Source organism: Camelina sativa, chromosome 2 (assembly GCF_030686135.1).
Source record: "Camelina sativa cultivar CO46 ecotype springtype chromosome 2, ASM3068613v1".
Lineage (NCBI taxonomy): Eukaryota > Viridiplantae > Streptophyta > Magnoliopsida > Brassicales > Brassicaceae > Camelina > Camelina sativa.
The window spans coordinates 13230646-13254566 of NC_141881.1; the positions used below are offsets into that span (position 1 = coordinate 13230646).

At 37.0% G+C, this 23921-nt stretch overlaps 4 protein-coding genes across 5 annotated transcripts; 2 read left to right on the plus strand and 2 right to left on the minus strand.

The window, feature by feature from the left end:
* The first annotated feature begins 208 nt into the window (after positions 1-208).
* On the plus strand, positions 209-2688 carry LOC104720129 (uncharacterized). 2 transcript variants are annotated; one of them, XM_087482701.1, is made up of 7 exons: positions 209-427; positions 521-953; positions 1231-1330; positions 1414-1590; positions 1679-1777; positions 1871-2113; positions 2184-2688. In XM_087482701.1, the coding sequence occupies exons 3-7, from the start codon at positions 1259-1261 to the stop codon at positions 2529-2531; spliced, it is 939 nt and encodes a 312-aa protein (XP_087338827.1). In that variant the 5' UTR covers positions 209-427; positions 521-953; positions 1231-1258; the 3' UTR covers positions 2532-2688. The 2 variants fall into 2 exon arrangements, with proteins under 2 accessions (XP_087338827.1, XP_010436402.1); XM_010438100.3 differs by lacking the exon at positions 209-427 and adding an exon at positions 1025-1101 and having other exon boundaries at positions 809-953.
* Positions 2620-3622, minus strand: LOC104720118 (protein DOWNSTREAM OF FLC-like). The gene is made up of 2 exons (XM_010438083.3): positions 3314-3622; positions 2620-3073 (listed from the first exon to the last, which is right to left on the minus strand). Exons 1-2 carry the CDS (start codon positions 3465-3467, stop codon positions 2748-2750), a joined length of 480 nt encoding a protein of 159 aa, XP_010436385.1. The 5' UTR covers positions 3468-3622; the 3' UTR covers positions 2620-2747.
* Positions 3623-4623: 1001 nt separating this feature from the next.
* LOC109126511 (uncharacterized) lies at positions 4624-6788 on the plus strand. The gene is made up of 6 exons (XM_087467495.1): positions 4624-4803; positions 5051-5094; positions 5698-5742; positions 6024-6182; positions 6274-6397; positions 6465-6788. The coding sequence occupies exons 1-6, from the start codon at positions 4624-4626 to the stop codon at positions 6786-6788; spliced, it is 876 nt and encodes a 291-aa protein (XP_087323621.1).
* A 6580-nt stretch (positions 6789-13368) lies between these two features.
* LOC104749719 (uncharacterized) lies at positions 13369-22397 on the minus strand. The gene is made up of 6 exons (XM_087467499.1): positions 22080-22397; positions 20232-22025; positions 18864-20156; positions 14797-15018; positions 13591-14331; positions 13369-13377 (listed from the first exon to the last, which is right to left on the minus strand). Exons 1-6 carry the CDS (start codon positions 22395-22397, stop codon positions 13369-13371), a joined length of 4377 nt encoding a protein of 1458 aa, XP_087323625.1.
* Positions 22398-23921: the final 1524 nt, after the last annotated feature.

Sequence of the window (23921 nt, forward strand, 5' to 3'; positions counted from 1 at the left end):
CATGTGTGATAACAAGTGTCTAGTATTGCTTCAAACACAACATGCAACTTCACACTTGTCCTCTTATAAGCTTTAGCATGACATGTAGCTTAATACTTGTCCTTATAAGCATAAGCTTTACATGTAGCTTAACACATGTCCTTTTGGTTCCCAACTGATGAAAATATAACAAACCCAATTAAATAACCTACTAACTATAAGACCACATACATGGGTAAGAAATAATTATTTTCTTATTATTTTCTTACATGATTTGGTTTTACTCTCTGTGTTGACTCGGAAATTAGAGATTGGTACGGTGGAGAATGCATTGCAATACCCTTCAACATGCCCTAGTAACACGCCGGTTTGTGTTCTAACGACTTGGCTTGTCTGCTTACGGCTTATGCGGTTTGAGCGACTTTGCATCTATAGCTCCTTGACATGGGTTGAAAAGCCTTCAAATCACCCATTTATATTCATCATAGATAGTATCTAGCTTTCTATTGATTTCTTGATATTGTTTTTGATGTGAAACCAGGAGTTGTTGCATCATCATCTCGACTCTCGAGCTTGCCTTTTTAATAGATAGGCACTTTGGCTGGTCCTGTATGGAGCTTTGTTGTGTTGCAAAGAGCTAGCTCTAGGCTGAAAGTAACTGCCACGATACGTGGGTTTTTGTCTTTTTGGACATAATTGGTTCTGAGGATTCTCTATGCTAAGTCTTCAAATTTTATTATCTTAGAAATATCATTACAATTACCACTAAATCTTGACCCAAAAGAAAAAATGGTCACAAAAGTGCAAAATACTCACCTACCCGTTAGATGACCAGATCTCAATCACAAAATATATTTATATCTTTTTCATCATAAAATGGTCCAATACATTTCCTCGTTTTTTTTGTTTGTTTGACTTCAAAAACTCGTACCCTTTCTCTCTGCTTCGATTCCCAAAGACAATATTTTGCAAAGGTAAGTTCTTAAAACCTTCGAAATCTTTCTTCAATGTTCCAGATATGAAATTTGATCTTTGTACTCATTAGGTAATAGACAAAGATCCTCCCGACACGACATTTTCTACCACATGATTTTATGATTCCGTGATAAACGATTGTTGTCTGTAAGATTTAAGATCGACATTTTCCGACCACTAATTTTTTCTTATCCCAATAATAAGATTCTTAATGTAATCATTTGACTTGGGTTTTGGAAACTGATGTGTTTCTTTCTTTTTCGAAACATTTTTTAGAGTTTAAAGAAGTTGTAATTACGAGGTTATGAATCCTAATCCAGTGATGAGTACTAATGGGTGTGTGAAACCTGTTCCAACTGAAGAAGAACAAGCAAAGGTAACTTTGAATATGTTCAGTGTTTTTAGAGTTTGGTTTTCTAATCAGATTTGTGATTTTGTTAGTATTAATTTGTATTTTAGATTGAGGAAGTGAGGAAGCTGCTAGGTACATTACCGGAGAAACTTTCGAGTTTTTGTTCGGATGATGCGGTTTTGAGGTACTTAAGAGCAAGGAATTGGCATGTCAAGAAAGCTACTAAAATGCTTAAAGAAACCTTGAAATGGAGAGTTCAGTACAAACCTGAGGAGATTTGTTGGGTAAAAAAAATAATGAAATTTATTTATGGAAGTTACAATGTTGTGATCTTGTTGAGTATGACTCATGTGTTTGTTTTGTGTTACGTAGGAGGAAGTAGCTGGTGAAGCTGAGACAGGGAAGATATATAGATCGACTTGTGTCGATAAACTTGGAAGACCTGTTCTTATCATGAGACCGAGTGTTGAGGTTTGTTCCCATCATCAATTGCAATGCACAGAGAGCATTATATATGCTGAAACTTTGAGATCTCATATGTAGTTTTTGATCTGAGTTGTTCAGAATTCTAAGTCAGTGAAAGGCCAAATTAGATACCTTGTGTATTGTATGGAGAACGCAGTCCAAAATTTGCCACCAGGGGAAGAACAGATGGTGTGGATGATAGACTTCCACGGATATAGTCTGGCTAACGTATCATTAAGAACTACAAAAGAAACTGCTCATGTGTTACAAGAACATTACCCTGAGCGTTTAGCTTTCGCTGTTCTCTACAATCCTCCCAAGTTCTTTGAACCCTTCTGGAAGGTTAGAATTTGTTTTCATTAAGTTTGTGTTGGTTTAAAGCGTTAATGAGTGTGTTGGTTTTATTATATAGGTGGCGAGGCCCTTCTTAGAACCGAAGACACGGAACAAAGTGAAGTTTGTTTACTCGGATGACCCAAATACTAAGCAGATCATGGATGATAACTTCGACATGGACAAGATGGAGTCAGCTTTTGGTGGAAACGATGACTCGGGTTTCAACATAAATATACATTCAGAGAGGATGAAAGAGGACGATAAGAAAAGACTTGCTGCCTTGGAGGGTATTGCTTCTGTTTCTCTAGACTCGCTCAGCATCTTATCAGTCTCTGATGGTGTTGCCTCTAACAGTGGTCACCCTAGCTCTCAGGATGTCTCTGAAGACGAGCATCAACCTCAGACAAAGGGACCAATCCCGTGATTGAGTATCCAATGTTACAATCCAATGTTTGTAGCTGCAAGCATTGTATGTTTTTGTATTTTGTTCTCCACCGCGAAGAGTTTCCATATGTATATTTTTTTTTCCTTATAGTAATAAAACCATAACAGAGATGTGCAAGCAATAGAATGCACGAAAACACAAGCTGCAATTACATTTTTTAATACCAATAGGTCGCAGTAAACCCTGATACAGAAACTAGTCCTCGGTTTCTTGGTATAGCTTCATAATCTCCGCACAACCTGGCATTGGTGCATCCCTCAGAAATCCCATAGTGTTAGCAAAACGCTCGTCTGAAGCAATACCGTTAAAACGGGTGAGAGTCACACGGGCACGATCATGGCCAGGGGAGAGAGTGGAACAACGTAACTGAGAGCTGCTAACCAACGTTGCATCACAGAACTGATCATCATGGTCTTCGTTAACCAAGATCTTGTATGATCCTGTTGAGTCGGTCCGCGCCTCGTGGCTATACGTTAACTCCATTGTTCTCCTGTCTTTACATTCCAATCTAACCACCGCACCTATATATATTCATATTTCATAGTAAAGATCTCAAGTCTCTTATAAAACAAAACCCGAAAACGTATAACAGATTCTCAAGATTCTAATCGAAAACTCTACAAAAACACAGATCTGCAAGTTCAAAACTGATTCATAGTCCAAACACGATCTGAAAGAAAAAAAATGTAAACATAGGAAATTGCAAATCTGTATCATAGGAAATTGGATCTTAGATCTCGGATGTTAATGTAAGACGTTACCAGGAATGTAAGTAGAGGCTGATGTTTCGAAACCAGCGAGGCAAGTGTCGCAATAGACACGGCCTCGCACGACAAACGGGTTCTTATTCGGCCTAGCCGCGATGGTTAGAACCGGTAAAAAGCAGAGAGCAACCAGTAAAACCGCTTTGGACATTTTTGCAAAAGAAAGATTTTAACTGGAGAAACTCAGAAAAGGTTTGACAGAGGATTAGGTTTTTTAAATGAGAGAGGGACACAGAAGAGAGTAATGAGTGTGAATGGGAAGTGGCCAGAGTAAGCACTTAAGTGTCGTTTAAACGTGAAACGAACAAAATGATTGAAGCGCGTGGAGTAGTGTGTTTTCTCTCTCGTACGCGCCGAATTAGAGAAACGGTTACTAGTGTAACTGTAGTTTCTGCAAAAGAGTGAGTGTTTTGGTTGGGTCTTAAAAGTTGTAGATTAGTCGTCAGTCATTAAAGCGGTGGCTTTATTAAAAAGTGAAATGCCATAATTAGTTATAGACCTTATGAATATGATGATCAATTTTGTTTTGATCGAAGAGTATCCAATAAGCAAAGTTGTTTGTCACATATTAGTGAGAGTTACCGAAATGCGTTTAAAAGGAGTTTATTTATTTATCTTTTAGGCGTTTAATATTCGAAAAATGTTTGGAGTTATACTTAATACCAAAAAAAAATATTTGTTATTTACAATCCACGTTATCATGACAATTTTTTAAAAAATTTCCCTTATTCATCAATATCAGTTATTATTATATATAATTATTTACTAATAAAAGGGATTATTTGAAATTCCTCAGACTATCTATATCAGCCAATTCTAAAACACCTTAGAAGATGCCACATCACCTAATATCTCTTCCTTTCCCTTTTTTTTTCTTTCTTTTCCTTTTTTTCTCAAATAAATTAGAGACAATACAAGGTATTATTTTGTTTTGATGGAAGCCAATTAAAAGGGCCATCTTCGTAATTACTTAAGCCCATTGATAAACTTTAAGCTAATAAGCCCATAAATCTAAAACATTCCAAACTCAGAGAAAAAAAAAAACCTCTTCATCGAGAACTCTTCCTCCGCTCTCCACCACCGTCGTCGTCTTCCCAAAACCTTAAATTTCAATCGATTCATCTTACCCAAGAAACAACAGTTATCAAACCTCTGAGTTTCCCTACTTCGTCTTCTTCAAAGTCCAATTTAATGGCTATTATCTCCAAAGTCATCAACAGTTTCAAAATTAAAATCTATAAAGTCGACTACCCTTACCGATTATACAACCAACCCAAAAAAATGCAGAGAACCACTACAATCTATAGATGGAAAAATCGATACTACAAGCCCCTCCCCAATCATTCACCTTTCAGATTTTTGATACCATTGATGGAGACTTTTGCAAGGAAGACGTTTTAGTCCGCCTCATCTATTTTTGGGAAGCTCGAAACTTCAAGAAAAGAAACATGCTTATGGGCGTTGAACTGCTTCTCATCGACTCTAAGGTATGTTGACCATATATGTTTCCAATAAACTCTCATAAAAAACGAAACCTAACTGTCAAACTTACAGTCTAATGCAGCCCAAGCTTACATACCAGAAAACTGCCTATTCCACTACGAAGGTCGTCTGAAATCCAACTCTGTTTACACTCTCAACAATTTCATGATCATTGCCAGCAAAAAGGTGTACAAAATGTCAGACCACAAACACGGGATCGTCTTTACGGAGAAAACATCAATGGTATGAGAGCCTATTGGAGACCATCAGATCGACGAACAAAAGTTTTGTTTCCGTAACTATGAATATTTCGCCTCTATTGTAGACACAAATGCAGATTTATTTGGTCAGTTAATCTTTACGGTTGTTTATTTATTTAAACCTTAAACTTTGATCCATTTTCATACCTTCTTATTTCCCTGTATGTTGTAGATGTTATTGGCCAATTACGCCTAATTGTTGGCGACAATATCCACTCTCCTTCAACACTGGAAACAGCACCGCAAGTGGAAGGCAGCCGATCAAGTGATAGAGTGTTCTTACATCTCCAACTGAAAGAGTAATGCATTCTACCGTTATTTTTTAAAAGCAAACCCATTACTAAGTTTACAAACAACTAAATAACATAATTCTCATATTTAGTGGCCAGACTATTCGTATATACCTCTAGGGGGAACCATTGCTGCACTATTTAGAGAAAGATGGAACGAAAGTGAAGTCAAACCAGTTGTCCTCCTCATCACTACTGTCAACCCAAAAACAGTAGGACGTATGTAATCTTTTCTGACACTCGACATAATCTTGGTAAGGAAGAATAGATAAATTAAATATCTAACAAGAAAACTTTTCTACATATTTTCAGCTGCTATGGCACTCAGCTCAACATCTTCCACACACATATCTTTTGACGCAGACGTCGCAGAAACCAAACAATACCTGACATGGTATTCATTTCATTACTTACTAATAAACACATCTCCACTTCCTCTTGAAATCGAATCTTAGTCAGTTTTGGTTAACAAGTTAGGTGATAATGGTCACAACACTCCAAAAATTGCAAGCTCCTCCTCTGCCGTTACCAAACTTGAGACAGTTACAATCCAGGAAATTCTCCAATTTCTACAAAATGAGAATCCCTAGGTGATGTTCGACTTTCCATTTAATTACAATTCTTCAAATTTTTGAAACAACTTCATCTAACTAAACAGTTTTAAACACAAAACAAGAAGCTAGCTTCTACTGTTTTTGGTACCATTCTTGACATACAACCACAATATGGTTGGTACTACATCTCATGCAGCAAATGCAACAACAAACTTGAGAAGGCTGATTCATCTTTGTACTGCAACTATTGCAAGGAATCCAACAACATCGGTGTCAACAGGTTTCATAAATTCTAACTCAGACATGTGCTTTACATAGTCTTGCCCTTTTTAAATAAAAACCAGAATTTAAAGATTTTCATGACTACACAGATATCGTTTTGAGATAAGAGTATATGACATATACAAAGATGTTGCAACTTTTGTTGTCCTCGATAGTGAGGCCACCAAAATTGCTGGGCATAGAGCTGCTGATGTTTTAAACGAAGAAATGGAGGTATTGTAGATCAACTATACTTTTTTTTTTGAAATTTTACTTTTCTAACTTCTACACTCATGCTCAGGCTTCCAGCACAGCTTCGTATACTGAAATAAATTTGCAGACCCCAGAATGTTTAAAACATATCGTTGGCAATACTTGCAAATTCCAAATCAAGCTCTCTGAATACAACTTCAAAACTTCTCGCCAAACTGTCTCAATCTCCCGCATTTTGGAAACCATCACTGACCATCCAGCCGAATCAGAAGAAGGAAGTTCTACCAAGTTGATTCCTGAAATTCAGAGTACTACCACTACAGGCAAATCTCGAGGAAAATCACATGTCAATGATTCAACCGATAAGAATGGATCTACTCAGGAGAAACGTCCCCGCCCGGATAATAAGTAGTGCTGTTCTTTGTTTTCATAATTTCCATTGTGTGTCAAGACTTATGCTTTCCCACTGTCTTTCTATGAACTCTATGGTGTTCAAAGGCTTAAATATATTGAATAAATTATGTTGCTTTCTCACTATCGTAGCAGTTATGGTCAAGTACGTACTTGAAATATTATTAATAAGGACAGAGATTCAAGTCTAATCACAAGAGTTGTTCTATCTATATTGCAAATCAAAAGTTGGAAAACTCCAACAAACGTAAGTAAACATCACAAGATGCATCAAACAAGCTCCACGGCCAAAGGAAAAACTACAATGCACTTCTGAAAGTTACAAATACCGTGTAAAACCAACTGATATCTAATGTAGCTTCTGGGAACATCATATGCCACTTTCGACTTTCCTCAAGAACAACTCCTTGTACTTATCCTGTCATCAAATATAAGGAACCTAAAACGCAAAAAAAAGAACTTAGTAGTTAAAGCGAAGTTATTTATATACAAATTATAGAAAACATACATGAAAATATAAAAATGCTACATTTTAAAAACCACTCATAAGAGTGAAGTCAGGCGTCACTTCATAATTAAATTAAGCATCCACTCTTTAACTTTCCCACTAATTATAAACAAAACTCCTCACGTTCTTACATCATAACTCCCTAAAGCTTCCCTGACTTCCCTAAAAACAAAAATAATATAGTGACGCCTGACCCTCAATCTCCTACTACCTTCAAAGCTTTCTCACCAGCGTAGGTTTGATATACTCTACACTTCACAAACACCTAAATACCGAACCACACCTACTTATCCAAACGTTTTTACATATTTCAGGTTGGATAAACGATGGTAAATAAAAAAACAAAAGCACAAAGCACTGCTACAGGATACAGACAATCAAAGAAAAAGGAAAATAACTTACGAGCAAGGTACCTGGTCACTTAAATTTCTTCAAAAATATAACTAAATAGCGTCCCATTACCAGCTATTACAATTGTAAGTTTTATCAATCCCCTAACGAAAAAAACCTGGTCAAGAGTCATCGATTCAGGAAATAGGCCGCTAACATAAATTTTGCTATTGTCTTAATAGGTGGCTGTAAAAAATACAACATACACGGTCCATCCCTCTATCCTGGAATAAGTACATATATATTACGACCCCTTTAACACATATACTAGATAGAACATTGCATTTCTAATACAGTGCATCATAAGGAAGCCCGATCATATCAGAAAGCAATAATAGTCTCAAAGAAATGGCTACGACACAACAAACGCTCTGTCTCTACAAACCGACGACCTATTAAGCGCCAAAGAATTAACCAAAACACAACTCACCATCAAGCATCTACTTCGACAAATCAAAAAGGTATATCTAATTCAATAGAAATATTCAACCTGATGTACTACTAAAACTTTTCATTTCTTCATTCAGACAAGGGACAATACATGAACAAAACAACAAAGCATCAACCCACCGCCTATCATGATTGTAAGCTTCTCCTGATAGTACTACTCCATTAAACATATACCTATGCTAAAGTTTATTTCCTAATTACCAAAGCATTTGCTAAATGCAGGTGGATGCGACAGGTGTTCTGAATATGGTAAGATGATCATCAGTAATGTTATTTGACGGCTATGTCATTTACAAAAGAAATATTCTACAATAACTAACACACATTAGATAAATACTTAAAAACAGTGAGGAGCAAAAACAGAAGAACAATGAGACGTACCCTTATCTTATCCAAAAGACTAACCCGCAAAGAACAAGGTCAATTGCTGATCATTGGAAACAAAAAACCTCTACCATCTATAAAATAATACCTAATATATGTGTCATTCCTTATCCATAACACAATTACTGTATAGGTGAATCCTCTCAAACGCCACAAAAATTATCCAGGCAAGCCAGAAAAGAACTTCGAGGTCACTCTTCATCCTACAGTACTATATCCTCCATAATCATCCTTCTTTAACCCTTGGATAAAATTTGACTATATTTTAACTATTCATCCAACAACATCTATGGCAAAAGACAATCCAATTTTACAATGCAGCCATTGTAATGCATTAGTATGGTATTCAGAGAAAACAGGTGATGATTTTATAACTGGAGAACCAGTTTTCACAAGATGTTGCGGACAAGGACGAGTTAAACTACCACCAATCAGACAAACTCCTGCTTATCTTGACCACCTCCTAGAACATAGCTTCTCATTTCGTATGAACATACGAGTCTACAATTCTATCCTAGCATTCACATCAATGGGAGCCAAAATAGATCATACTGTGACATCAGGAAGAGGCCCACCATGTTTAAGGATACATGGCCAAAGTTACCATCAGATTGGTTCCTTAATCCCATTGCCAGGCGTCTCACCAAAGTTTTTACAAATGTATATCTTTGATACTGAAAATGAGGTCTCCAATCGATTGAAGACAATGTCACAAAGAAACACAGGAAACGATCTTTAAGAGGAAGTAGTTGTGGGCTTGCTTAAGATGTTAGATGAACACAATTGTTTGTGTATGTTCTTCCGAAAAGCAAGGGATAGATACAAAGCAAATGAAATCCAAGATTTAAAAATGCGATTGGTTGGTCAAAGAGGTAAAGGTAAGCAGTATGATTTACCTCAAGTGAGAGAAGTGGCGGGTCTTATTGTGGGAGATATAACAGCCACTACCGGTTACAGAGATGTAATCTTGGAATTGCAGTCAGGCCACTTGCAAGAAATTAGGGACGACTATCCTTTGTTCATGAGCTTGCAATATCCATTGTTGTTCCCATTTGGCGAATATGGGTTTCACACAGAAATCCCCCATGCGGTCACACAAAATGGCGAAATAAGAAGGACTTACATAAGTATACGAGAGTTCTATGCTTACCAAATCCAAACAAGACTGGCTGAATGAATGACAATCATAAAGTCAGGACGCTTATTTGAAACAAGTTTATATTGTGTGGTGGTGATGAATGATGATGAATGTATGCAATGGTGAGATATGAATGGAATGATGGATGGGTGTTTCAATTCCCCTTATGCTGTTGCAGTATAAGAGGTATCAATCCTAAATGAGTGTTTGTGAACAATTAAGATATGCATATGAATCTAAGTAAAGACAAATGTAAAGATTGCTTGTCACTAACAATCCTAAGATGGAAATGTAAAATGCAGAAAATAAACTACAAGAACTAAGAACTAAATGCAAATGAAATAGAATGATTGTAACAGTAATGAAGCAAGAACATAAATAGAAACTACTACTAATGAACTAATGCAAGACAATTAATGAACTGAAAACTAAATGTATGCAACTTGAATGAAACAGGAATGAAACAGGACAATCACAAATCATAAACAAGAGTTCTGGGGATGAACTCGAGCAAGCACTCGACCGAGTGTAGGTCGAGTGGGAGGTCGAGCTAGTTAAATCCGGAAAACAGAGCAACTCAAGAAAAACATAGCAATGCAAATACAAATCAAACAACAAGCAGATAACAGGATTAAGACTTTAAAATCAATAAACAAAGAAGGTCCTGAGGATGGATTCATGGGATGAACTAATCATTGTGGTTATCTAACTTGGTCAACAAATCTCAAGCAAACTTTGAGCTAACCTCTAGACATATAAATCTAAGACAAGTTTCTTCCACTCTCATGGCAAGAAACAATCAAACCTATGCATTTCTAGACTTGTTCTCACATAGTAAAGAAGCTACACAAGCAGGCATTAAGCAATACATCTCAAACCAAACAAGACCTCTAATCTCTTAGCAAGCCTAATGGTAAGCTCTAGATCTAGCCTTATCTATGCTTCTTAAACATTGGTGTGATGCTAAGAAGCTTGAAATCAGATCCTACCCTCTCAGATATAGGATCAGCATTAAGAACATCTAGCCTAGAAGAGATCTACAACAATCAAGCTTGACAAAATCACACAAACCACAAGATCAATCCATCCTAACCCATCCTCAAGATCCTAAGCAAACTACTCACAACAATACATGATGAACAAAGTCAAAAACCCAGAAAATATTGAAACTTGCATTATTAGAAAGATGAAACAAAGATCTTCAATATTGATGAAAGGATCAAACTCAAATTCTCAATATTAAGAAAGTTATGAAACCAACAATATTGAGGAATTAAGTCTTTTTCAAGTACAAGATCTAAGAAAAATAAAAGTGCAAAAAGAATAATTCCCAAAAGGGTAAAAACTAGGTTTAGAGAATATCTAAAAAGCTGGACCCCTTTGGTGGCTTTATATAGGAGGGGAGTGGAAGCCCTAAAAATACTAAAAGACAAAATAGTCAACGGCTCGGTCAACTCGACCTGTGCTCGGTCGAGTGGCAGGTTGAGCTGGCTTCTCTCGTGCAATCTCCACTCGGTCGAGTCCTCCTCAGCACACGGTCGAGTGTCTGGTCGAGTGTGCGGTCAAGTTGGACTCTGGACCTTGTTGTTTCAGCCTTAACTCCTTTGCTTTCTCCTCATGATTGCTTCACTTCTCCTCAGCATTGCTTCCATGCTCCTTAAGCTCCAAAATCACCTGAATATGCATGAAATGATGCAAATGCAATGCAACTAAACTCTAATGCATGATTAGTGCTAAAGCTACACAATAATGGTTAGCATGGATAGCAAAAGATGCAAAAGATGTGAATATACTAAGGGAAAACAAGGTAAAATATATGAACATCAGCACCCCCAAACTTAGTCTTTGCTTGCCCTCAAGCAAATAAGCAAGACATAAGAAGGTAAGTGAGGTTTGAAAGTGGGATCTCAGCTCCTAAAGCTTGCAAATAGACCATCTAGAATTAATGTCCAAGTTACTAATACTATGATGCAAGTTGAATGAGCTGGAATAAAAGACTTTAGACAAGCATATCACAACCTTTATTGATTTGAGCCTTAGTTATCCACATGCATTCAAATCAACCATTTCCTTTAACATTCATTAATCAAGAACATGAATCAATTCTATGCAAAGCTTAAACTCATTTGGCTTGGTAATAAAGGGTTTTGAGACAATGATGGTCTCTTTTTAGAGTGGGGCTTGTCAATATCAAGGTTCTCTCATGAAAATGGATTGAGCTTTAGAAGAATGCTAAAGGTAAGAACACTTAGACACATACAAGAACAAAACCTTGTCTACCCAAAGGTACCCAAAGTGTTTATCCTAGCAATCTAAACCCAAATGATCCTAGTGCTACCCTTTACTTCTTCTTTTCTCTTTCACCCTTTTCTCTTTTGGTTTTCAAGTCTTAGGAGATGTTTCTTATTTGATCTTTCTAGTGGGATGGGGGATTCTTACTTATTTGCTATGGTTCTCTTCTCTTCTTATTCTTAAGACATATAAGTTTTTTGCTAAACTTTTCTTTTCTTTCTTTTCTTTTCCTTAACTAGAACCATCTTAAACAACATTTTACTTCCCACCCTTTCACTAGACTTTGCTTAAACACAATCTCCTCTTAAAGACTCTACCCTTTTTCTTTCTCTTTTCTTTCTTTTCTTTTTATAACAGCCAAGTCCCAAACCCAACAAGTGAACCACCTAGTCCTATCTAGTTTGAAAAATGCAAACTAGAACTACACAAGGTCTTACTCTTGTCAGTTCAAACCTAACACTTTCTACCAAGCTCAATCCCAAAAATAGGCCTCACACACTCAAGAATAAACAAGGCTTGAAAGAAGGTTTGGTTTAGGGGTAGGGGAACTGATCTTAATGATTTAATCAGCTACTTGGATCAACAAGAGTAGTAAAAAGGAGAAAGATGATCCAAGTATGTATATGGTATCCATGAGTTTAAAGCAATGCACACATTGATAATTATAAGTCAATATTAGGTTCTTATAAATAGGAAATGGTTTCAAATCTCAACATGCTTCGGTTTAGACCAAATGCAATGCAAGAATTCAAGGCTTGGTTCAATCTTATGCTTCTAACTACTCAACTAGCATCAAAGTACTATTAACTTGGGCATTGATCCTAGTCTAGTGAATAAGCTAGCTAACAAGGCAAACTCATCATAGATCCCTAATGCAAATATTATACAATTCTACATGAAACATGCTAAACAAGATCCTAATATGCAATGCAAACTACATGAACACTCTTTTTTTATGAAGATTTTTTCAAAATTTTTCAAATTTTTATGGTTTTTCTATGCCTTAGATGCTTATGCAAGTGCTAACATGATGATGATAAAAATTTGAAATAAGAACACAAAACACAACATTAAATGCTATCTCAAACCCTCCCCCAAACTTAAATCACACAGTCCTCTGTGTGAAAGAAATTTGTAAGAGGATTCAAGACTAAAAACAAAACACAACTGTGAAATGCAATGATATTTACAAGTGAAGGTGATAGTGGTACCTTAGGGATTGTGGAAGAAGTTGTCCACATCCATCTGCATGCTGTCATAGGAGTAGTTAGGGTCTTGTTGGTGACTTGGAGATGGACTTTGGGGCAGCTCGACTATGGCAATCGACCGTGACTCGGTCGAGTACGTGTCCGAGTGGGGGGGGGTCGAGCTGGACCGCGTGTCTCAAAATCTTGGCCCTTCCTCTTCTATTCAGACTCCCTAGCCTCCCTGACCATGAAAACACTAAAGCAAAAATCAAAATACCAAAATTCCAAAGCAATATATACAGGGATACCTTACAGACTTCCTCCCTAGTGAGCTTGTTTAAAGTCACTAAGCTTGACTTCTTCTAGTTTTTCAAGCTTGAGTTGGATACCAAGGAGGTGATGAAATCCCCATTGGTTCTACTTGATAACCTTTGTATTCCTTCTTGATCACTACTGCCTTAGCACTTGAACCATGTTGCTTCTCAAGCTTGAGTCTTGGTCTTGCCTTCTTCAAAGATTTCTGTTTGAGCTGAGCTTGAAGTTCCTTCACTAAACCATCTAGCACTTGAATTGAACCCTCTAGTTCTTGGACAGTCTTGGCTTGGGCTGAACCTTTAATCCTAGGATTCCCTCCTTCCTCAAAAACTTCACAACTAGCCTTTTTCCCTATCATAAAGTGCTGACCTTCAATAGTAGGCTGATGAGTAGTATTCTTGATGTCAAACTTCATAGTGAAGTCTTTAGCAAGGTGAAGTTTGATGGTTCCCATCTTAACATCTATTACAGCTCCAACTGTGGCTAAGAATGGTCTCCCGAAGATGAGAGGATCTGCTGGCTCTTGATTCATGTTCATGATCACAAAATCAGTTGGGATTCTTGCCTTTCCTATCTTGACTGGAAGGTTTTCAATTATCCCAAGTACATCCCTCTTGGATCCATCTGCCATGCCAATATAGAGATTACAAGGCTTAAAGTATTCATACCCCAACTTTTCAGCCACTGAGTATGGCATTAAACTCACTGAAGCTCCCAGGTCACACAAACATTTGTTGAAGTGCATGTAACTAATGGAGCAAGGTAGATTAAATGATCCTGGATCTTCAAGTTTTGTTGGTATAACAGCTTCCCCAATCTCTTTTAGATCCTTCATGTCTTGTTCCTGAGCTTTCATCTTGGATAATTCAAGCAGCATGTCCTTGTAGGAAGTATTTTGAACAAATTTGTCCTAGTCAGGCCCTCTCTCCTAGTCCTTGTAGGCAATGGTAATCTCTTGTATAGCCATTACTTCCTTCAAGACTTTCACTTCCTCTTGTTGCAAGGCCATCACTTCCTCCTTCTTCTCAATGACAACCTCTTGTTGTATGGCCATTACTTCCTTCTTTTCAATGACTACTTCTTCCTTCAAAGCCATCACTCCCTCTTTCTTCTCAATGACAACCCCTTCTTTAAAAACCTTCACTTCCTCTTGTTGCAAAGCCATCATTTCTTTTTTCTCAATAATTTCCCTTAGTTCCTTTAGCTTTTGTGCCTTGAAACGCCCAGGGAATGGCAGAGGTGGTTTTTAAGCTGGAGGAATGTACTTAGCAGGCTTGACAGCTTTTATGTCTTCAACTCGATCGGCCACTCGATCATGCACTCGGTCGAGTGCTAGCTCGAGCACATGGTCGAGTGGTTTCCCTGCTTCAGTCTGCATTGAAAAACCTTCACTCTGGGCTTCCATAAGTGACAAATCCTCCCCAACTTGAACCTCACTGTCCTCAGTGATATTTTCCTCATGGAGATGGATTGCTTTAACAGTGATCTCCCTTGGGTTTTGAATGGCTTGTTCAAGAAGTTGGTGTGGCTTAGGAGCTGAAGTAGAAGCAATGGAGCTCTCCATGTACTGGAATGAAGAGGTCAGACTCTCAAGCTGGTTACTCAGGTCATGAGAATATGAATTCAATTTTTGGGTCAGCTCTTCAAACTGCCTTGCCTCCTCAGTCTGCTTATTGGCTTGCCCAAGCAACAATTGTTCCATCATAGCTCTTAAGTCAGGTTCTTGGGCATAGTAGGTCTGAAACATTGGAGGGTGACACCATTGAGCCTGGAACTCTGGTTGCTGGTGCATGGGTACATAATGGAACATACTGCTTTGAAACATGATTACTGACTCGAACTGACACTCAGTCGAGCACCAGCTCGAATGGAAGGTCGAGTCGACTGGGAAGTGGTGTCTAAATAGATACGGCTTCTAACTCGATCAGGTGCTCGATCACTGCTCGGTCGAGTGGTGGTCGAGTGGTTGGTCGAGTGGGTACCTGAAACTCAAGACAACCCAGCAACAGAAGATTCGAGTGCAGCAACTTCACAAGTGTATAAACGAACTTAATCTTAGACTAATATGGATCCTAAATGTCACAAAAACACACTCAAATGGGCAACGACACCAAATTGAAACAAGTTTATATTGTGTGGTGGTGATGAATGATGATGAATGTATGCAATGGTGAGATATGAATGGAATGATGGATGGGTGTTTCAATTCCCCTTATGCTGTTGCAGTATAAGAGGTATCAATCCTAAATGAGTGTTTGTGAACAATTAAGATATGCATATGAATCTAAGTTAAGACAAATGTAAAGATTGCTTGTCACTAACAATCCTAAGATGGAAATGTAAAATGCAGAAAATAAACTACAAGAACTAAGAACTAAATGCAAATGAAACAGAATGATTGTAACAGTAATGAAGCAAGAACAGAAATAGAAACTACTACTAATGAACTATTGCAAGACAATTAATGAACTGAAAACTAAATGTATGCAACTTGAATGAAACAGGAATGAAACAGGACAATCACAAATCATAAACAAGAGTTCTGGGGATGAACTCGAGCAAGCACTCGACCGAGTGTAGGTCAAGCTAGTTAAATCCGGAAACAGAGCAACTCAAGAAAAACATAGCAATGCAAATACGAATCAAACAACAAGCAGATAACAGGATTAAGACTTTAAAATCAATAAAGAAAGAAGGTCCTGAGGATGGATTCATGGGATGAACTAATCATTGTGGTTATCTAACTTAGTCAACAAATCTCAAGCAAACTTTGAGCTAACCTCTAGACATATAAATCTAAGACAAGTTTCTTCCACTCTCATGGCAAGAAACAATCAAACCTATGCATTTCTAGACTTGTTCTCACATAGTAAAGAAGCTACACAAGCAGACATTAAGCAATACATCTCAAACCAAACAAGACCTCTAATCTCTTAGCAAGCCTAATGGTAAGCTCTAGATCTAGCCTTATCTATGCTTCTTAAACATTGGTGTGATGCTAAGAAGCTTGAAATCAGATCCTACCCTCTCAGATATAGGATCAGCATTAAGAACATCTAGCCTAGAAGAGATCTACAACAATCAAGCTTGACCAAATCACACAAACCACAAGATCAATCCATCCTAACCCATCCTCAAGATCCTAAGCAAACTACTCACAACAATACATGATGAACAAAGTCAAAAACCCAGAAAATATTGAAACTTGCATTATTAGAAAGATGAAACAAAGATCTTCAATGTTGATGAAAGGATCAAACTCAAATTCTCAATATTAAGAAAGTTATGAAACCAACAATATTGAAGAATTAAGTCTTTTTCAAGTACAAGATCTAAGAAAAATAAAAGTGCAAAAAGAATAATTCCCAAAAGGGTAAAAACTAGGTTTAGAGAATATCTAAAAAGCTGGACCCCTTTGGTGGCTGCAGGTACAAGGCTTTATATAGGAGGGGAGTGGAAGCCCTAAAAATACTAAAAGACAAAATAGTACATTCTCAATGTTAATTTATGTTTAAATCAATTTAAAATTTTTAATTACTTACATGATTTACACATTTCCTTCAGTGCTACACACCATTGAGTTCCAAAAACGCGGCCTCCCACACGCTCATATACTTCTATGGTTGGATAAGACACCGAAACAACCAAGCCCTGGTCAAATTAATTCAATCATTTCGGCGGAACTGCCTAACAAAAGTGAAGATACACTTGGATTTGAACTGGTGGAAAAGCACATAATGCATGGACCTTGTGGAATTGATAAGCCATCGTCTCCTTGCATGGCAAATAAAGTCTGCACGAAAAAGTATCCCGTCCTTACAATGAGCACACGACGATTAACCAATCCGGCTATATTATATATCGTCGACGTCCTAACGAAGAAAACACTGTCATTAAAGGAGGAACAAAGTTGGATAATCGCTTTGTCATACCATACAATCTGCCTATTTTGAAAAAATATCAAGCACACATCAATGTGGAATGGTGCAACACTTCAAATGCTGTGAAGTACCTTTTCAAATATGTAACAAAAGGAGTGGATAAAGCAACTATTTTGATCGAGAAATGTACTACTAACACAAGCAATAGTCAAGATACTACAAGGGTTGTCAAGGAAAGAAATGAAACTCAAGAGTACTTAGACTGTCGATATCTCTCTGCTTGTGAAGCTATGTGGCGTATTTTTGCATTTCACATACACCAAAGGAATCCTTCGGTTCAGAAATTGATTATCCATCTTGAAGGTCAACAATCAGTTGCTTACAAATAGATAGCAAATTTGCAATATGTCTTATCAAGAGCTAATATCGAAAGGACCATGTTCACAACATAGATGGAAATATGTGACCAGTGTGAAGAAGCAAGACAATATACCTATGTCTTTTTTGTTTTGAAAATAATATATAATAAAAAAATAACTCTATATGGAGTACGAAAGAATAGAATAATAAATGTCTTTGACATCCAATTATACCACTGAAATTTTTTTTTTCATTTTTGAATGGTAGTTCCAAAAAAACATACTTCTGTCTCGAAAAAGCGTATTCGTAAAAAAATTTGGAAAAGGAAGGGATAATGGACAGCTTTGAAAGCTTTTTCGTTAGGGAAATCACTTTCTACAGGTAATTCAAAAAGTTTTATTGTACAGCAAAATAAATAAAAAAACTATAAAAATTAGAATTAGCCTAACTAAAAAACTAATTTTTGAAAATACATATAAAAAAATAGGAACCAAAAGAAAAAAAAAAAAGGTTCACATTTTTTTAGAAGGGGGGTTCATATTTTCCCCACCACTATCTTGATACAATAAAAAAAAAGATCTTTTATTTCCTCTTAATGAGGAAATAAAATATTTTTAAATTAATTACTTTAAGTGATCAAAAAATCAAGTGATAAAAAAATCTTATGTTTGTACAATATAAAAAGATACATAAAAAATATTTTGAGAATTTTTTGATTTCTCTCGAGCAATTAAGAAAATCTAATTTTATTTAATATGTCTAAAGGTTTTGAAGAAATTTTTATTTTTTGAAAAATCATTTTGTTATCATATAAATGAAAAAAAAATGATAAAGAGATTTTCGAATTTTGTCTTTGGGTTAAAGTTGAATTTAGTTATATTTTTCATTGTATTCTAGAAAAATATAAAGGACAAAAGGTGAATTTAAATAATTTTAAATAACTCAGATAAAAAAGATCTTAATTGAATTAAAACCCGAATACATATTTCAAAAAGTTTTAATTGATTAAATCAATTGGAAATTTGAATCAATTGGCTTCTTTATTTAAATTTGAATCTCGACGATTGAATCAAAACTTGTTAATATTGTTTTTTTTTCTTTTCAACCTCACATTAAATAATTAAAATAAAACTCCTCGATTGGTTGCCCAAACTGGAGGAAAAAAGTTAACAAAAGAAGATTCTGAAACTAAGTCTCTGGAAGAACGAGCTAAGCAATCCGCCTTCACATTGGACGTCCTTGGGATCTTGATAAGGGTGAAGGAAGGCATTGAAGCACTAAGCGCCTGAAACTCCTCCAGAAGCGTTGAGAAGGCCGGCCACTCCTCCGGAACTTGCACCATTGCTAACAACTCTGCAGAATCCGTCTCGAATCTCCGGTAATCAATCCCTCTGGATCGGATACACTCCATCGCCCATAATAATGCTTCTAACTCTGAATAAAGTGGAGATGCACTGCGACGATGACATTTGGCACCCATTACCAAAGTCTGATTCTCACCATCACCACACCACCAGCCTAACCCTGAATGAGGTTCTGTGGCTTTCCACGAGCCATCCACCTGACAATGAATTAAAGGCTCCAGCGTAATCGGAGAATCTGTCGAGGCAGAATCAACCCTTGCAGTTAATTGTGATTCCTTCCACCACAATTGTTCACGTAAAGCCTGATTAATAATATCCATTGGCTCTGATCGTAGACCTTGAAATTTTTTGCTATTCCTATCCTTCCATAAAAACCAGACCAACCATGGGATCGAGCTATGGGTAGTGCCTAAAGCCATATGAGCCAAACCTTTGCCATAGATAAAATCTAAATTTGAGTAGATTGAACCAGCTGGGAACTTATCCATGTCAGGTCCATCAAAAATCCTCTCCCAAACTTGACGTGAATGAGGGCACTCAAATAAGGTATGATTAATAGACTCTTCCTCCAAGTCACATCTCTTGCATATCGTGTCACAATTAACTCCCCGGGAGGCTAATCGCACCGTCACCGGAAGGGAACCCGAGGCGATCTGCCAGAAAAAGTGTTTGATTTTAGGGGGTACCGGGAGTTCCCAAGCCTTAGCTTTCAGGGCACTAACATTGGGACCAACCTCAATGTCAGCCTTCATGTCTTGAGCTACCTTATACCCTGACTTAACCGAATACCGTCCCGATTGTGTATAATGCCATACCAATCGATCTGGTCTAAAATATTTGCTAATTGGCAAACTAAGAATAATTTGAATATCCTCCGGATCCATATATTCCTGAAGTATAGGTAAATGCCATTCTTTAGTTCGAGGATTAATCAGATGGTTAACCATTAAATTTGGGTGCAGATGCTGTCCCCTACCACGAGCAGGTCGAGGGTGTTGATCAGGGATCCACGGGTCATGCCAGACCAATATATTAAACCCTGAGCCAATTGTCCATCGGATTCCTTTTTCCACTAAACTTTTAGTTGAGAAAATACTTCTCTACCCAAAGGAGGGAGAATAAGGTTTTTTTGCCACTAACGGATGCTTATTCCTGAAATATGGACTCCTAAAAACTTGAGCAAACAGAGAATTCAGGAACTGTATTAACCGCCAATACTGTTTGGCCAATAACACATCATTAAAAATCTCCAAATCCCAAAATCCTAATCTTCCCTCAGATTTATCTTTACACATTTTATCCCATGCCACCCAATGGAGCCCCCGATCTTTCCCATCAGAACTCCACCAAAAATTGGAAATAGCACTCGTCAATTTGGATGTTAATCCTTGAGGAAGTTTGAAGCAGGACATAACATGCGTAGGCAGGGTCAAAGCCACCGACTTTAATAAAACTTCCTTTCCTCCCTTAGATAAAAATTTTGCAGTCCAACCATTAACCCGGTCATTCAACCAATCACGAACGTAACCGAAAACTTGTACTCTTGAGCCACCGAGACTCTCAGGGATTCCCAAATAGGAGCCCATTCCCCCTTCATTGGAAATTCCAATAACAGATTTTACCTTGTCCTTGACCTCTGCAGGCACCTTTTTACCAAACATAATCGATGATTTGTCTAAGTTTACCTCCTGGCCGGATGCTTTACTATAGTTGCCTATGACATCCATAACTGTTGAACATTGTTCTTCATCCGCTTTACTGAAAAACAGACTATCATCCACGAACAACAAATGAGAAATAGGAGGGGAATCTCGGGCAATCTTAATGCCCGATATTTTTCCTTCCCTTTCTGCCTTTTTTATATTAGCAATCAACACCTCAGTGCACAAAATAAACAGGTAAGGGGATAAAGGATCCCCCTGCCACAGGCCTCGTTTTGGTAAAATGGAGCCACATGGTTGACCATTAAGCAACACCTGATAGGAAACCGAACTCACACACCACATTATCCAAGAAATCCATCTGGAATCAAAACCTAGCCTAATTAAGGCCGCCTTCAGAAAATCCCATTCAACTCGGTCATAGGCCTTACTCATATCCGTTTTGAAAGCCAAAAATTCCGTATTGCACATCCTATTGGTCTGTAACCCGTGAAACATCTCTTGTGCCACCAGAATATTATCTGTAATTAATCGTCCAGACACAAAGGCCGATTGTGTTTCCGAAATAATCAAGGGCAAAATCTTTTTTAACTGAAAGCACAGAATCTTCGATATAATTTTATAACCCACATTACACAAACTAATAGGCTTGAATTCTGCCATCCTTTTAGGCACATCAACCTTTGGGATCAGACAAATATTAGTTTCATTAAGTCTGGGGTCAAATTTCCCAGTTCGAAAGAAATCCCTAACGAGGGCAATCAGATCCCCTTTAAGATGAGGCCAAAACCTCTGAAAGAAAAGTGCGGTCATCCCATCCGGACCCGGCGTTTTCTCCGGATGCATTGCAAATAAGGCCTTACGAACTTCCATCTCAGATATATCCTTAGTTAACTCCCTATTCATACGCTCGGTGACAAAAGGATTGACCGCTTGAACCATTTCTGAAATACCACACACATCTGGTTGGGCAAATAGTTTATTGAAGTAATCAGATGCAATCCTCTCCATACCCTCATTCGATTCATCCCAAACATCCTCTGAATCAAACAGCCCCACAATCTTATTCCTAGTCCTCCTCTGTTTAGTAGAAGCATGAAAGAAACTAGTATTCTTATCCCCCACTCGTAACCAAAATTTTCGACTTTTCTGTTGCCAATACAGTTCCTCATCATGGTATGCATCCTTTAACTTCTTCTCAATAATGTGAATCTCCGCGTGTGAAATAGAATCATCGTTTTTTGCCTCCTCTAAAGCCATCTTTAGGGAAGAGATAAGAGTGTTGCTATTCGGAACATTCTGCTTCCTCTACCATGAAATAGAATTCCTACAATTTTTGATTTTATCCACAAACATTGGTACTCTGAAATTTTTTGTACGATTCCACCCTGATTCCACTGCTCCAGAAAACCCTTCTTTCCCCATCCACCGCTTATCGAAACGGAATTGACGAAAGTGTCTTCCATCAGCTTTCGCACAAGAGGCTAATATAGGACGATGATCCGATCCTATCATTTCCAGATAATCCACCCGCGAACATGGAAAGAGTGTGTGCCAATCTTCGTTCCCTAGAGCACGATCCAACCTACAGCGGACTACCTGATTATTGCAGCGATTACCTCGCCATGAAAGAGACTCCCCATAACACGGAAACTCTAACATCCCACATTCTCGAATCATTGAGATAAACGGTTTAAAAAAGTTGCCGCTATGGAAGCAACTATATTGTTAATATTGTTTTGAACAAGTTGCCGCTATGGTGAAATTGGTAGACACGCTGCTCTTAGGAAGCAGTGCTAGAGCATCTTGGTTCGAGTCCGAGTAGCGGCATAAGATCTTCTAAAAGAGATATTCTAAGTTTTATAATCAAAATAATACCTGACTTTTTATAAAATCGGGTAAAACCTAGTATTAATTTATTAATTTTTAACAAAATTTTTATGATTTTTTCAATTTTAGAGCATATATTAACTCATATATATATTTTGGTCGTTTCAATTGTACTAACAATTTATTTGTTTTAACTTTTTTAGTTAATTTAGATGAAATCATAGGATTTTTGATTCATCAGATAAAGGAATCATAATTATGGTTTTTGGTATAACAGGATTATTATTCACTCGCTGGATTTATTCAGGACATTTTCCATTAAGTAATTTATATGAATCATTAATTTTTCTTGTGTGGGGTTTTTCACTTATTCATATGGTTTCCTATTTTAATAAAAAACAACAAAATCACTTAAACGCAATAACTGCGCCAAGTGCTTTTTTTATTCAGGGTTTTGCTACTTCAGGTCTTTTAAACAAAATGCCTCAGTCTGCAATATTAGTACCAGCTCTCCAGTCCCAGTGGTTAATGATGCACGTAAGTATGTTGATATTAGGCTATGGCGCTCTGTTATGCGGATCATTATTATCAATAGCTCTTCTAGTGATTACATTTTGGAAAGTCGGACCTACTTTTTCTTTTTGGAAAAAGAATATAAAAAAATATTTATTAAATGAATTTTTTTCTTTTGATGTACTTTACTACATATATGAAAGAAATTCTATTTTACTACAACAAAACATTAATTTTAGTTTTTCTAGAAATTATTATAGGTATCAACTGATTCAACAATTAGATTTTTGGAGTTTTCGTATTATTAGTCTTGGATTTATCTTTTTAACCGTTGGCATTCTTTCAGGAGCTGTCTGGGCTAATGATACATGGGGTTCATATTGGAACTGGGACCCAAAAGAAACTTGGGGATTTATTACTTGGACGGTATTCGCAATTTATTTACATATTAAAACGAATAGGAATGGTAGGGGTATAAATTCTGCCCTTGTGGCTTCGATAGGTTTTCTTTTAATTTGGATATGCTATTTTGGCGTCAATCTTTTAGGAAAAGGTTTACATAGTTATGGTTCCTTTACATCGAATTAAAGTACTAAACAAAAAGGAATCCAAATCTAAATAAAAAAATAGCATTTATATCTAACTCTAACTTCGTATAAGTTAAGAAATCTAATTTAGTTTTAGTAGTAAATTATCAAGAAACTTTTGAATCAAGTAGTACAATGATTCAAAAGGTTCTCAATACAAAGACCAAAGACTTCTCATTACAATTCACTTTAATGCTTTTTTTAATTTCTTGAAAACTATCCATAAAAATAATTAGATAAAATAGATTCGACCTTGTCACTTGCTAACGAGAGC

Bases quoted from the DNA above. Each gene is read 5' to 3' on its own strand.
- LOC104720118 (XM_010438083.3), bottom strand. From the start codon at position 3,467: ATGTCCAAAGCGGTTTTACTGGTTGCTCTCTGCTTTTTACCGGTTCTA. The intron at 3,074-3,313 runs GTAACGTCTTAC...GAATATATATAG, and splicing joins AGCCTCTACTTACATTCCTG to GTGCGGTGGTTAGATTGGAA.
- LOC109126511 (XM_087467495.1), top strand. From the start codon at position 4,624: ATGGAAAAATCGATACTACAAGCCCCTCCCCAATCATTCACCTTTCAG. The intron at 5,743-6,023 runs GTATTCATTTCA...AACACAAAACAA, and splicing joins ACCAAACAATACCTGACATG to GAAGCTAGCTTCTACTGTTT. The intron at 6,398-6,464 runs GTATTGTAGATC...ACTCATGCTCAG, and splicing joins TTTTAAACGAAGAAATGGAG to GCTTCCAGCACAGCTTCGTA.
- LOC104720129 (XM_087482701.1), top strand. From the start codon at position 1,259: ATGAATCCTAATCCAGTGATGAGTACTAATGGGTGTGTGAAACCTGTT. The intron at 1,591-1,678 runs GTAAAAAAAATA...TGTGTTACGTAG, and splicing joins AACCTGAGGAGATTTGTTGG to GAGGAAGTAGCTGGTGAAGC. The intron at 1,778-1,870 runs GTTTGTTCCCAT...TGAGTTGTTCAG, and splicing joins TCATGAGACCGAGTGTTGAG to AATTCTAAGTCAGTGAAAGG.
- LOC104749719 (XM_087467499.1), bottom strand. From the start codon at position 22,397: ATGATTCGAGAATGTGGGATGTTAGAGTTTCCGTGTTATGGGGAGTCT. The intron at 22,026-22,079 runs GTACCAATGTTT...ATTTCATGGTAG, and splicing joins ATCGTACAAAAAATTTCAGA to AGGAAGCAGAATGTTCCGAA. The intron at 14,332-14,796 runs GTGCTCGAGCTA...ACTTCCTACAAG, and splicing joins CAGGGAAACCACTCGACCAT to GACATGCTGCTTGAATTATC.